The 15,071-nt window shown below is 46.4% G+C and overlaps 2 protein-coding genes across 4 annotated transcripts in view; one reads left to right on the top strand and one right to left on the bottom strand.

Annotated features, from left to right (window-relative positions):
* The window catches only part of ccdc85cb (coiled-coil domain containing 85C, b), a 31,997-nt gene extending 22,559 nt beyond the window's left edge, over positions 1-9,438 (top strand). Inside the window, exons 3-7 of one of the 3 annotated variants that reach the window (XM_084699637.1) lie at positions 1,296-1,337; positions 3,194-3,295; positions 6,119-6,211; positions 6,396-6,494; positions 7,211-9,438. In XM_084699637.1, coding sequence (XP_084555763.1) covers positions 1,296-1,337; positions 3,194-3,295; positions 6,119-6,211; positions 6,396-6,494; positions 7,211-7,300 — 426 coding nt within the window. In that variant the 3' untranslated portion in view covers positions 7,301-9,438. Of the gene's footprint in view, positions 1-1,295; positions 1,338-3,190; positions 3,296-6,118; positions 6,212-6,395; positions 6,495-7,210 lie in introns of all 3 variants that reach the window. The other 2 variants (XM_084699636.1, XM_084699638.1) reach the window with 2 other exon arrangements.
* A 561-nt stretch (positions 9,439-9,999) lies between these two features.
* On the bottom strand, positions 10,000-14,914 carry LOC146287274 (cyclin-K-like). The gene is given in 13 exon segments (XM_084699634.1): positions 10,000-11,108; positions 11,111-11,166; positions 11,169-11,234; positions 11,548-11,619; positions 11,735-11,765; positions 11,880-12,082; positions 12,265-12,434; positions 12,674-12,731; positions 12,826-12,931; positions 13,241-13,372; positions 13,491-13,572; positions 13,757-13,992; positions 14,594-14,914. Coding segments are annotated over 13 exon segments (1,653 nt in total). The 5' UTR covers positions 14,603-14,914; the 3' UTR covers positions 10,000-10,676.
* Positions 14,915-15,071: the final 157 nt, after the last annotated feature.

Genomic DNA, 15,071 nt, shown 5'->3' with positions numbered 1-15,071 from the left:
ACTGGCCTGACTTGTCCTGATGCTAATCATAATGCCCTTAGAAAAGACACTATCATTTCATTCTCAACTTGAACAACATGAACTTGGAATTATTCGCCAGGAGTTCGCCATTTGAGTGCTTTTTTTTTAATTTAAGAGTTTTCCCTGCCGAGAACTCGATGTAGCTACACAAAAATAACAGGCTTTTCTTGAAGACAAAGTGAAGTTTTGAAACCTGTTTTTAGCCCACCTCTCTCAGCGAGCTGTCTGGAGGGTGGAGAATGTGCTTAGTCATGTTTAATTCATGGAGGAGCAGTAAGCCCTGGTAACAAACCAAGATATTGGGCCTTGAAGAGGGCGGAGGAGCAGAGACAAGAGGAGAGGCGGGGTGAGGAGAAGTGAGGGAGGGAACGAGAAGAGTGAAAAAGAAGCAGAGGCGTAAGAAAACAAAATGCTGTTGGCTTTTTATTTTTTGGCCAACCTTATTGTGACATTGACATTCTGAGTGGGAGCTGGCGAGGGGAGGGGGGGGGGGATCCCATCTCACCTTGAGCAGGACCTGGATGAAGGGATGGAGAGAGGAGAGGGGGACAGAGAGAGTGGAGGAAGGAGGGAGGGTTGGAGGGAGAGGGAGACCTTTCCAAGTCACTCCGTTTTCAACTGTTGGCCCACTGGTGTTTGGGGAAAGGTTAGACACGGTTCACATCACCTGGCTGTCAAACACGACATACCTGTACTTAAAACCCACGACTTTCTAATCTTCTAATACCTTGCTCGGTTGAATCATTAACCTTGTGTCAACACTGTCTTTCAATCTATGAGAATGGAAATAACGCAAGGTTAGTTTATTTCAGAGTATCCAACTCTGTTCAAATTGGAATATACTTTTTTTTGTCACTATGTTTGCCAATTATCTGTCCACTGATACATGTCGGAAAAAATTGTGTGGGCAGGAATCTTTTTATGGTCTGTGTAATTACAGCAAAGTGCTCCGATTACAATGTTGAAGATATGACAGGGCCTGTTTCCTTTAGCACAAGGACAGTTAAGATTAGCCTTCCTTTGAATTTTGGGTAGGCATAAAAAATAATTGCTTCATTCCTTGCACAATAGGGATTTATTTAAGCATAACTAAGATAATATTTGAATAACTGTGAGAAGAGATGCACTGTTTTTCATGGGGACTCTTAATGACCAAGAAATGTTTTTCTCCAGCTAACTTATGTTGGAGATACTTAGTAATAACTGGGAGAGCAACTCCCACCTGGATCTGGTGGACATCCTGTCCTTTAACTTGTGATGTTTCTCATCTTCAGGCTTGTAACAGATATAGCTTATCACAAATACCAACCAAGAAGGTAACAAATTCAAAACTACAAAACTTCCACTTGCTAAAAGGCAAAGCTCTACTTTCCTAAAACGCCTCGGAATTTCTGCCACTCCCTCTCTGCATTGGTGACGGAAGTTTCTTTAACCCCTTTCGCATCACCCACCTGCTGGTAGCATGCTAAGCTAATGGCTGTACAAGTTTCTATTGGGCTGCCCTGTTGCGTGAGCTAGGTTCTGCTGGGGTGTGTTAGCAAGGTGGCTACCTGCAGGGTTGAGGGGGTGGGGGGAGGGTCTACATGGTGCTCTGTATCATGAACAGCTTGTCCCGGCTCCCAGACATGCCGGGCTGTGTGAATAATTCAGCAGAGATGGGGCGATGCTGGTCATGCCAAGAAATCAATACTGAATGAGTAACAACTGGTGTGTAAGTGAACAGTATGAAAATGTTTAAAAATTTCATGAGTCGTCTCGTTGGTTTTTGTCGTCTAGGAACCTTTTCGTTGTAAAAGGGTTTGTTTTTTTCTTCTTTTTTTTTTTTACATTGAACACACTCTTATGCAAGTCTGCAAGACGTGATTTGAGTTTTAAAAAAAAGGTCTGGATTTTTTTTCTCCTTGTTTTTTAAGATAAAAGCTTATACATACACAGACCCACCTACCTCTTACGTAATAGCCTGGTGGCCAACATGTCTCAATGCTAGCAGGTGTTATTCATAAGGGATTATCCTGCTCAGCTGAGATATTGCCCAACTTTTAATATTGTGCAAACTGGGTCAGTGGATCTTTGTTGAGTCTGAAAGAAGAAATCTTAAGAAAATAATATGAATTTAGAGGGAATGCCAACACACACACACCACCCCAGTCTCTGCCACACACACACACACACACACACACACTTGTGTGTGAGGCAGAGGCATTCCATTATGGCCAGCCATACTCATAAAGGTCAACAAACTGTGACTATGATGGATTGCCTTAATACCAGATGACACCTCATCCATTAACTGCAGGCTAATTACCTGAGTGACTTTGTCTCCGTGGCCTCTGACAAGAAAAGCAAGCGGGTCACCAGAGAAGACTCTCATAGGGACATTGCGGATGACTGACGATGGCTGGAGCAGTCACACAGCTATTACGCTCGACAGCGCAGCATTTCACTCACATGAGCTCTTTGGTTTGGTTTGCCACCAATGTCCTTCTTTTGAGATCACACAAGCGCGCCGAACTTTTGTGATGATTAACGTATTTATGCATTCGAAATGCGATCTATAATATGCTATCTGTCTCTTACAGACAGTAGAAGTGACCCCGACATGGCAAATATACTCACAGTTCTCATGTTATTTATAGTCCTGAAGCTCCTAGCCATCACGTGTGTGTGTGTGCGTGTGTGTGTGTGCTCGTGGTTTGCGTCAGAGAAAACAAAAAATGCCACTGAGCGTGTGATTCTGTGCGTCTTCCAGGGAAAGCGCGTGTGTGTGTGCCTTCCCGCGTTGTGCGTCCCCATTGCGTGACAGGAGAAATGTCAGGAGTGTTGGCGCCGCCTGCGCCTCGGTCGTCCAATGAGAGGGCGGCCCCATCCCTGAACCCCGCCCCCAGGGAGACCCAGTTTAACGGGCCTGAGTGGAGGGGGGCTTTGTAGAACCACGTTCTGCTTCTACTGAACCACGCTTCATGCTATACCACTTACGATAGGCCTGTGCATTACGTAACCACACCTACTCATTTCTAATCTAATTATCTAATAATTAATTTTATTTGGATTGTCTGATTCAGTTTTTGTGTGTGTATTTTTGTGTGTGGTGGGGTGGCTGTGCATGTGTCTGTGTGTGTGTGTTGTGTGCGTGTAATGTAACTGTGTTGACATGCCTCTGTGGGCCCAGCAGTGTAACCCTGGAGACCTGCGCATGCTGAGGAAGGGCATGACTCTGTACCACTCTGAGTCTCAGCTTTCCTCCCTGCCACAGCGCCAGGACGCTCTGCACAACGTGAGTAGTTGACTATCTATGTTTGTATAAATCTAAAAGCTTGGTCTCTCTCTCTCTCTCTTGTCCTCTCTCTCCTCCCCTCCCTCTCCTCCCCAATCCTGCTTGATCCCAAATTGCATATGGAATTAATTATCCTTCTGTCTCCTGCCTGACCCCTGACCTCGCAGAGGGGTGGGGTGGGGAGGCGGGGCTGGTAATAGTTTTCTGACAGCCAAACACAGCAGACTTCCACATGCCACCACCTTCAGCACAGAGAAAATCAATAGTGTATTTAATCAAGCCGAAGACCCAAGCTGTCTCCCTGGTCTGGCCTGCTCTGTCACGCTACGCAGCTTAGATGTTATGGTGCCTCTCTGGGGGTCGGGGTCGGTGTCCTTCCCGTGAACTTTGACCCCTGGATGTTCCTCTGACAAGGATGATAAATGCAGGGTTGTGACGGCCGAGCTTGGCTTATGGTGTTTACATGTGGCACGCGTCTCCAGTTTGATTAACAACACAAGTGATATGTGGACCCTCCCCATATCAGTTACAATGTTGAATAATTGTGTGAACTCAATTTTAGATTATTATTCTATGTTAGATCATTAAAAAATCATGTAATTGAATGCCACATGACATATTTGATGTAGGTCTAACTGGACAGTTGGAATATAATTGTCATCAGTTTCCCCGGGATCAACAAAGCCTTTTGACATCTATACTCTACATGATCAGATGAATACTAGTGGCTGAGGTCATCATGCATCACTAACTCACCGATAGACTCCCTGAACCCTGCTGAGCAGCAGGTCTGTGTGTCTTCACTGCTCTGGTCAAGATCTATCACGGTGATTAGATATGGAACTCACTTCCTCCTTCTTGTTTTGGTTGCTGTCGACACGGTGTCTCCATGGAGACCTTTTCATTATGGGCTGCACGTGGATTGATTGGTTCGGGCTGCGATGTGGCCTGAGTCCGTCCATGCGAGAGCGCTTAGCCCTTGGAGTGGAGAGAGGGAGACACGGAGATGGAGGGAAGAGATGGGAGGGAGGGGTGGAGGGGGGGAGGGGGAGGGGGAGGGGGGAAGAAGTGAATGAGAGGGAAAGACTGAGGGATAGGAAAATAGATCAAATGAAGAGTGGACAGAATGAATGGGCGGGATGGAGAGAGGATATTACAAACAGGCTGCCAGGAGACGGGACACAGAACTCAATGTTCTCTACCTTTCTGTTCCATCCAGTGAGTGGAGGATGGATCCCCATACTCCTTATTACTTTATATTTAGCTGTGCTTCTATCCGCGTTCAAACAAGGATCACCCTGCCCCACTTTCAAGTCACGTTGTGGATGTAAGAGGGAGGGATGGAGAGAGAGCGAGAGAGAGCGAGAGAGAGATGGGGAGGCAGATAGAGAGGAGGAGGGAGAGTGAGGAAAAGAGAGACCAAGCTTTTTGATTCATGCAAACATAGATATTCAACTCTTAGTCTACACAGAACTGCTGGTTCTGACATAGGGTGTTGGTGCTCCTACAGTAAGGTCTTTAAAAGGCAGATTTATGCAGGAGATCAGCCAGGACTGCTCATCCATATGAATAATAAGCAACGCCCAGGGCTGTGAGCCTCTCCCAGACTGTCCAAACTGCAAACTAACATTTACATTACAGCTGCATCTGTGAAGCAGCTGAATACAATACTCGGCAACAGTCCTGTTTACTCTTCCCAACCCCTCTACTTAACCTGTGGGGGGGGGGGGGGGTTGGAGAGACGGCAGGCAGGGCTGTAGACTAGGTTGTCAGGTGAAGTTGACCTCCCAACAAAGACTGTTTGACATTTGTTCACGGTTCGTTTGGGATGTGAGGAGGGAGGAATTCGACCCAGGAGAGCAGGTGGAGGCTGGGCAGGTGGAGGCTGGGCAGGTGGAGGACTGGATCTCAGACTGAGAGAGTCACAAAGCTGTGTTTAATACAGGTCCACCTTACCAGGGCCAGGGTGAATGGAGCTATTGTGAAGCTCCTCTGCTGTCTCTCTATCTTTCTCTCCCTCTTGTTTTCTCTCTCCCTCTCTTTTTCTGTCCCCAACAGAGGGGGTATTATTCCTGGGGGCCTGGGTGAGTCAGACCCCCTTTCAGGTCACATCACAGAGCACAGGGAGTGTTCAGAGTGGACTGTTTAAAATCAGGGGCCCTACAGCGCTTTTGTTCTGCTGAGTCCGACCCATCTGAAGCAGGGTGAAGCATCTTTGAGGCCCTCTGTGACACTGCTTATAAACACTACACAAACTGGAACACAAATTGCAAATGTTTACTCTTCGACAGGTCTGCAAACGCCTTTGTAAGCAGAGATTTGTTAAAACGTTTAACAAATTGTTTCAACAAATTGAGACGACAAAACGTTTGCTGACCTGTCGAAGAGTAAACATTTGGTTTCTTATATACTTCAACACTACATGGAAAGATCCTAAATCAAACACGGCGAATCTGGAGCAGACGCCATGTTGGCAGAGCAATCAGCTGCACTTGCACTTGTTACGTCACTACATCTCCAAGGCAACATATGAAACAACTCTGTGGAGTTTCAAAAAACGTTTGTTTACCTCTGCGAACTTTCAGGAGGTATAAAAACGGATTTGTTCACTTTTGAAAAGGTCTCTGGAACAATAAGAACAGCGTATTGGTCTAATTATAATACTAGTATATAAGAAATACAAATGTATCGCATTTGATTTGTGTTCATAAAAACGGTTTTGCTTTGAAGCTCTAAGTGTAAATCCAGCTATCAAGCAGGTTGGCAGATGAGACTTGCCCCTCTCCTGGTCCGGGGGTGTAACATCTCTGTCTCTCCGTCCAGGGCACAGGCCGTCTCCCCACCAGTGAGTCGTCCCCGGCAACAGGCTACCTATCCTGCGTCCAGAAGCCGGAGGCCGTGGTGCACGCCATGAAGGTAGGATAGCGCTGTGTCCGGCCCTGGTCCTGCTAGAGATAAGACGTGGTCACTCTTTGTGCCTGGGGACCAAAGACTGTTCCTTGACTCGGATCACCGAAATACTGGTCCTTGGACTGTAGGGGGGGGGGGGGCGGGGAAAGTATCTGCCGAATGAGTCACGTGAGACTGTGTGGTCGTCCAGGTGCTGCAGGTGCATGAGAACCTGGACAAGCAGACTCCAGAGGACTACGAGGAGGACCTCAGCGAGAAGGAGAAGGCCATCGTTCGAGAGATGTGCAACGTACGTACACGGCGTAAAAGCACTGTCGGCATTTCCTCCCTCTGTCTGCTCTGCGCCCCCTCCGATCCCTCTCTCTCTCGCTGTCTTTCTCCATCTCTCTCTCTTTCTGTCTCTCTCTCGCTCCCCTGCTCATCTGTGTTAGTGTCCCATCCCGGAGTTCTAATTAGAGTCCTTAATAAGAGGCTGCTAGTTGCCCTGTCAGAGCAATTACACTGAGGCAGCAGGGAAAAGAGCATTCTCTCCATCCTTCCCCTGGGGCGCTTAGAGGCCCTGAAATGTATAAAAGGTTTGCTGATGAGGAGGGAGAGAGTGGGATGGAGACAGAGAGCGAGGGAAAGAGAGAGAGATGGAGGGATCGAGGCACATACAGAGAGGGAGATGGAGAGAGAGACAGAGATGGAGGGACAGAGAGAGGGAGAGAAACAGAGAGCAGACAGGATCTATCAGGTCTTTAGGGAGGTATGTAGCAGGACAGGGATGTGAAGGAGCACAACAATAGCCCCTCTGTATTCTCTGTGGCCCTGGGCCTCCTGGTCTGGTATCACACGGGGCCTGCCTCCACAACCTTGCCTGCCTGCACTCCTCAAAGGCAGCTCACGTCTCACTGTGGGGGTGATCTCTGCTCTCACAGGCTGCAGGTGAACAAGCAAACTAACTGTTTCTTTCTGAGTTGTATAACAGTTGTTTTCTGTGTGTGTGTGTGTGTGTGTGTTCAGGTGGTATGGAGAAAGCTGGGCGATGCGGCAGGATCAAAGCCGTCCATCCGACAGCATCTCTCTGGGAACCAGTTCAAAGGCCCGCTGTAGCCTAGCAACGAGAGGGAGAAAAGGACGGGGTAGCATAACCTACCTACACTCACCTGAACTCACCTGATCTTTGTTCCTGCTGACTACGCTACCCAGCATACACCACACCTGCAGCCAATGCAGACTACACTACCCAGAACACACCACACCTGCAGCCAATGCAGACTACACTACCCAGAATACACCACTACAACATAATGTCTCTGTGACTGGACTCTATAGAGACCGCTCAGGCACTCCTTCGAAACTACAGATCACGCGTTTTATGTTTATGAACTTTTCCCAACTGGCAGCTGGCTATCGCTACTGGTTAACTAGCTTACAGTACTGAAAATTCTCCTGTCGCTTCTTCTAAAACAAAACCTGTTACACGAGAGCCATAGAAGTCCTTTTAGAGGAGGACTGTGTCACTTTGTGCCAGGAAGGCTGTGTGGTGTACCAATCAGGGCTGTTGGCTGGCTGAAACATTTCCCAATGTTGGGTTAAGGTCAGACATAGTTTGATAGAAACTACCAGAGACCCCTTTTGTCCTGTCAGTTCTGTTCGCCTCTCTCTGGTTAATTAGCATACTTAGCGTTAGCACCCAAAGTGTTGATAATTATGTGAAAACCCACTGTGACATAGCACCCTTTACTCAAAAATATAGGTCTATTAACACAGTATACAGATAAAAAAAACATAGCACTGCTTTGTTGTTCTCTTTGATTTGTTGTTTTAATTTTCTATTCTAGCGTGGCCAATTTGTTGTTTATGTTCATGAAAAGCACACAACCGAACCTCAAACAGGGATTCATTTTCTTCTCAGTGGAACAAATTCAGATTTGTAACTCTTTTTAAAAATGAATCATCGGAATAATTTGTCATCCTGCAAACGTGTCAACGGCCAATCTATCGAGCGATAGAGTTCCTCTTTGTATTTTGGGTGGTCAAACTCTTCAAGATTTAGGCTGTGTGCAAGCTAGACAATCACGATCTCAGGTTGGGTCCAGGGCTTTACTGTCACCCATCTGTGACCCGGTTGAAGAAGACTGAAAGGCTGTTGTTCCTCTGTGTCTGCCTGTGTATCTGTATCAGACCCCGGTTTCAACGCAGTTGACAACTGTTAAGCTGAACTGTTAAACGGTGAAAACTGTTAAAACATCTGCTGTATCCATGTGATACCAGACAGCTAAGAATTGTCTTCTGGAAAGCATCGTTTATATTTTTTATTACATACCGTAATGCTAATCCATAATTTGACATGAACTGAATTCAAAGATGAATAAACTTGTTAATTTTAATTTTATTTCAGACAGTTGTTTAAACCATTCTGAAGGAGCCTTGATTACAATGTTATTGGCAATAACGTTTGACCCATTGTCATGGATACAGCAGGTGTCTGTCAGCCGTGACTGCATGTTTGTAACAGTATTTTTGTGTGAGAATGTGAGAGCCAAGTCTTCCCTAGATGTTTCTTAGTACAGTCATATGTTAGTATTTCTTGATGTCACAATGATACTGTTGAGTATCCCAGTAAAGGTATTGATCATCAGGTGTCAGAGAGAGGGGGGGGGCATTAATAAGAAGGCTGTCGGCCCAGACATGAAGATAAAGCTGTCAGAATGAATGGGTCCTTTCTACTGAGAGTTGCTGATTAACATCTGCAGCTCTCCTTTGTATTACTCCTTGTTTCAAATTAGAACATTGTTGAGGCTTCCATTAGAACCTATTCTCTCTCAAATGTGTCTGAAAAATTGGTACAAACATTGGTATTCGGGGTTTTAAAAAGTATGGGTTGAAAAAGTGTCCTTTTTCTAGGAACTAGTCAATTCAAAGATTCTAAGCCATGACATGATACAAACTATGTACGATATTAGTTGGCATTTGGTTTCAGATGTGCCACCTTTTCTGCATGTTTTGATTTGGGACCCGTTTTTTTTTTTTTTTTTATAAAACTTAAGTTGTATTTCTGTTTTCTTTTGTAAATGTGCTAATAACAGAATGCTGGATCCTAGAACCTACAGTGTTGATGCCAATTCCTGTAGTAACTAGCATGACTGTAACTCCTAATGAAGTTTACTGATATCAGCTGACAGAAAATGAAATGGGTCACTTTAAAATGATTTGGGGGGGGGGGCGAAATAAAAAATAAACAACTGCGTTCTTTTCAGTTCTGTCTTCATAGTGTCAATGACTCAACATTAATACTGAGGGTGAACAACACTGCCCCCTGCTGCAAGTGTAATCACAACACATGTTGACTTAAAAATGGGAAAAATTAATTCAGATAGGTTACTTGGTCTGTTTTTAGGAGTTTAATGTGGCTGTGCTCTGTGCCAAATAAGCATGTGAGTGTGCCACTCAGCAGACCAGGGCTCCTGCAGGTTTCACTACGTCAAATTTCCGACCATTTCAAGACCCTCAGTGGGTAAGTATGTGTACCATTGAGTCTACTGCCAAACAGAGTACCCCTAATTCAAATCTTGCTCAAATGATAACTGATCAGTTAAGTAATATATATTGTTGATAACTTTTTGCGGACAGCGTTTCTGGAAATGAACGAGGTAAAACCTTTTTTAAGGCCTTAAATTTAAAGTTCAGAATTTTAGACCCCGAGGGACCCCTGGCAGACAGGCAGGGTAGGAAGCTGCTTTTTGTGAGTCTAAACTTCCCTTGACGAAAACACGCGTTCCTCGACACTGAAAAAAATCCAGGAACTGTTCAACGTAGGAAAATTCTTTTTTTTTTTATTGTCCCAAGTGCCTATTAGACACAACAACAAGTGTGTATGCAGCAAGGTGCTCTGGTTACAGAAAAGCCTACCTAAGGCACGTACGGATATAAGCTCTCTAAAAAGATCCATCGGTCGAGACTTCACATATGTACAAGTACACCTCCATTTGTCCAGTGTTAGCAAGCAGCCACAGACAACATCCCCCCTCGTCCCACATCTGAAATGGACTTTGCTGCAGACTGACTCCCAACTTTTGGTACAGTAGAAGTCATATCAACATAACTAAATGAAGGTGGTTGGGAGAGGTTAAAATAATTATTTCTCTGCCGAAATGATTATGAGGTCATAACACAAAACTACATCCGAAGGTAAAATGAAAGCAAAAGAAGAAAAATGGCCTGTTCAGCAACGGACAAAACTTTTTGGCTCTTAAGTACGTGACATTTCAACTGACGACAAAATACCCAAAGATCGAACACCTTTGAAGTGTCCTCTCCTCTGATACATAATGTTTGGAATGTGGAACAAAATCATTTCTGTTCTGAAGAACAGAATGGATTCCACAGGATCTAGTCTTCAGACGCTCGCGTTGCCAGCCCATCTGGGAGTTGTTTCTGTGTCTGAGGCAGACCCTTAGAAAGATCAAACCACACCACCTTCCTTTCATCTCATCCATCCACGGTTGGGCATGGGCATGCCCGGAGGCGGAGGCAGGGCCTGTCCAGGGGGCACAGGGGGAGGTGGGTACCCTGCCGGAGGCATACCCATGCCTGGAGGGGGGACGCCGTGTCCTGGGGGCATGCGTGGAGGAGGGTGAGGGTAGCTGGGGTTGTAGCCTGGAGGTGGGTAGGAGGGGGACGGGTGGGGAGGGAGGGCAGGGGGCATGTAGGATGTAGGTGGGGGAGGGCCGGGTGGCGGGGCGTTGGGTGGGGGGTAGGAGTGTGGGTGGTAGGGCATTGGGGGTCCGTAGTTGGGGGGCATGGGTGCATAGGAAGGTCCCTCTGTCTTCATCATGGACTGAAGGCTCTGGTAGCCCTCCCCGGACATGTAGGAGCTGGACGTAGACATGCCCATGATGTAACTGGAGGGCGGGGGGGAGGAGGGGGGCGGTGGGGCAGGGGCGGGGGCTGGTGGGGGGGAGGAGCCTGGGGCAGGGGGCAGATTCACTCACTGCAGGAGGCTCTGCTTCGGTTGGAGGGGCTGGAATGGGGGCCTTGCGGTCTGCAGGGAGAGAAAGACACACAGAGAGAGTGACTGTTACGTCATCTAATCCAACAACTGCCAGACCTTCACAGAGAACCAAAGAAGAAGATGTCTTGCAGGAGACCAACGATCAGGCGGATTAATTAATCAGATTGGTTAGGGAGGCTGAGAGGGGGAGTATTTTAATTGGTTGGTAAGTTAAGTAACTAGATTCTAAGAAGGTATTTGTGCCTTCTTTAGATGCTAAAGTGGAACTAGTGAGTTCCACGGAGAACAGGCCCACCTGGAGGTGGTTGGGTAGTGGACAGGGGGTTATGGAGAGGAGACTCACCTGGAGGTGGTTGGGTGGTGGGCAGGGGGGGCATAGGGCTTTCCAGACGAGGGATCTTGGAGACAACTTGTTCTGAGGGAGAAGAAAAAATAGAATTTCAGTTCATGTTTAGTGAAAAATACACAACTATTCAGTTAACTCCCTAAGATGTTTCTTCAATAGCCTGAAAGTGAGTTTGTCTCTTTACCTGTCACTTTCACTTCCTCTTTAGGGGACACCTGAGAAGCGAGAAAGACAAGGGATTTTGAGTTACTTTGTCAAATCTATCCAACTGCTGTTGTGTAGATCCATAGAGTAGAGCGTTGGCTTCGGTTGTCAGAATAGGGACTCACGTGTGGCCGTTTGAGCTGACGAGGAGGGCTGCCCTGGGGGGAGTTTTTCTTGGGTGGTGGGGGTGGAGGGTTGGAGCTTGGGGGAGGGCCCTGCGGTGTGGGGGGCGCAGGGGGCAAGGTGGGGCCTCTCTCCTTCTCCTGTAACTGTGGAGGGATCGGCTGCTTGCCCTGGGAGTACAAGTCCAGGATCTGATGGCAGATGTCTTGGAGACACAACAGACACACATCATGACCATGTCCAACCATCTCACCCACACAACTGCCGGCCTCAGTCGGTCAGTTTAAGATGTATTTTTGTGAAATTTCCCCTCAGGTTACACCCCTGGGAAACAGTAGAGAGGAGCAGAACAAAGGGCTCCCATTGTACTTGGAAACAAAAACACACCTTCTAGAAGCTCCACAGGAACGTCCTGAACAAACTGCTCCCACCATCGCCGTGACGACTGTTTGGAGGTCCACTCTTGAATGTCAAACTTGCAGAGGCGTCCAGCCAGGTACATGACGGCCACAGCAATGATCTCTGGCTCCCACTGCAGGGACAGCATGGTGCACAGGCTGGGGGGCAGGCAGAAAGATGGCAAAACCAATAGACAAGTTCAACTTTATGGTCAAACGCACACAAGAGTTATTTGCTATGAAATGCTTGGTTTTCAGGCTTCTCCAACAGTGCAGACAAGTAGACTAGAGAATACAAGAAGAAGAAGAAAAACTATTCTATTAGTATGTAAAATATATTTGAGTATTCCTATACAATAGGTTTCCTAGAAGGACTGTGACAGTTAAGAGTCGCTCACCTGTCGTTAACAAAGGTCCAGGCCATCTGTACCAGCTTCTGCACCTTGTTTTTGTCACCTTAGTAAAAAATAAAAATCATTCAAATAAATATCCTTTATGATTGGAAAAAAGCTTTCACTTTCCCATAAAGACTAAAGCAGACATCTGTTACCTTTGAGCTGCTTAGCATAGCGCAGGAGAAACATGTAAGGGTGCTCCACTTGTAGGTCAAACTTAATTGTCTGTAGCAGAATTCTCTCCAACACCATCACCTCTTCCTATGGATAAGAACACACAGTATGTGCAAGAGTGAAGTTGACTACATGGAACCCACGAAACTCAGTACTTACATTTCACATTTAGCAGACGCTCTTATCCAGACCGACATTAAGTACAGGGACATTCCCCCGAGGTAAGTAGGGTAAAGTGCCCTGTCCAAGGACACAACGTCATTTGGCACAGCCGGGAATCGAACTGGCAACCTTCAGATTACTAGCCCGATTCCCTAACCTTAACTCCCTTACTTAACCAACTGTTGCTGAGATAAAGAAAGAAGTAGAGGTGAGTGGTGGAGGAAGAAGACTCACCTTGGGGTCATCTCCGAACTGGGCAAACTGCACATCGTTCAGGAGGCTGCGGGCTGTCTTGATGATGTCTTTACACTTCTTAGGGGTCTCCTCCACTTTCCCAGCCAGGAAGAGGCAGCAAGCCCCTGTCACCTGAGGAAGACAAGACAGGCTGGCTCACGCACTTTTACACTCAAGTTTGACGTCATTGTGCCATTTCTGGACAGCAGTCTAAGTAAGACAGTATTTTGCCAGCCTTTCATATACTTACATATCTTGGGAACTGTTTAAAAGAGTGAAACATGTAGAAGCGGTGGAAATATATAATTCCAGTTGCCAAGGTGTCATAGTGTCTGAGGCTAAAGTTAAGGATATGATCCACAAATGCACCACTTGATTTTATACACTTTCATCATACAAATTATCTTAAGATCACCGGTGCCTACTTACTAATCAAATGCTAAAAACAAATGGGAGTATATGACTTGATCTAATGTAACATTTTGTGTAAACGCCAAATGTGTCAATGAAGGATACAGTCCTAGTCGCGTTCCCACGTCAAATATGAAGCGGGCTCCCTCTCTCCGGTATCGGGCCTCGGTGGCCGGGTCCAGACCCTCCGACTGAGAGGGCGTGTGAGCCAAATCCTTTTTATCCCAGTACCAGCATGGCTTGATGTGGTCCAGGAAAGCCTGACCCGACAGAGTCGAGTTCTCCTTGTTTTCCTTCATTTGATGAGGAGAGGCGACGGAGGATGGACCCGCTGAGCTGGACTGGTGAACACAGATACTTTAAAAGCGTTGGTATGCACCACGGTGTTACATTTTGGTGTTATCAACTCAAAGTTGACATATTTCCCAAATACATGGTTTAGTAATACTAAGACACTGATACGTCGGTAAAATTGCTACCTAACCTAGTTCCGCGTTATGTATCTAGCGAGCTAGTCAGTCTCGGTGGCGTGGGACTCTGTTGGCGTAGTTGCGGCTATTAAGCTCACATACTTAGCAAGCTAGCACTAGCTGTATAGTTAAGTGTCTGACACGGCGTGGCAGCCAACAATGTGCATAACAGTACAGCTAACTGACTTTGGTAACAACACAATCATCAAAACAAGTGCTAGTAAGCTACAACTTCAGAATAAAAACAACACCGCTGACCTAAACCCTATTTAAAGGTTAGCACTCGACAATACGCGAGCAAGCTACATACATAGACGAACGTACACGGGTGCTGATGAACTAAGCTAAGCTAGCTAGGTGGGTGTCTGCTAGCTGCTGGGTAGCCGTGGATGACTTTTCAATCAGTTTCTGGGACAGTTTCAAAGTGTATTAGGGCAGCCTGATATACGTGTTTTGAAGCAAAAACACGTACCTTGAACATGAAGACTTCAGAATTAATAGGTATACACGTACTTAATAAACGATAGTATCTGTAGATTGACTTAAACAGCTAGTCACTCATCGATAACAGTCCCCATCGTAACACGGACGCTGCCATTTTTGATTTAGTCGTCTTCTTCTTCCATGAATGTGATGGGCAGATCGTAGCCAACTTAAACTTGCAACCAGCGCCACCTACTGCGCAGGAGTGTGTGACCAGTCACGGGCCCGGCCTTACAGTGAAACTTGGGCCTAATTCACAGCCCTAGAGTCCAGCCAACCTTTTCCTGCCACATCAGACAACTCGCAATGCAAATATGTGTTTTTTAGGAAGGTCTGACCTGAAGCCCTTCTATAAACCAATGAGAAAGAACCGGTTGCTATGCACGATCAGTCCCCACAAGTGACTGTCCCGGCTTCTTTCCTGTTCACTCTACACACACTGGACTTCGGACATGCAGAAGTTTGCG

The sequence above is a fragment of the Hypomesus nipponensis genome, chromosome 6 (assembly GCF_054491055.1).
Source record: "Hypomesus nipponensis isolate SF chromosome 6, ASM5449105v1, whole genome shotgun sequence".
Classification (NCBI taxonomy): Eukaryota; Metazoa; Chordata; class Actinopteri; order Osmeriformes; family Osmeridae; genus Hypomesus; species Hypomesus nipponensis.
This window is presented reverse-complemented; position numbering and strand designations above follow the sequence as displayed.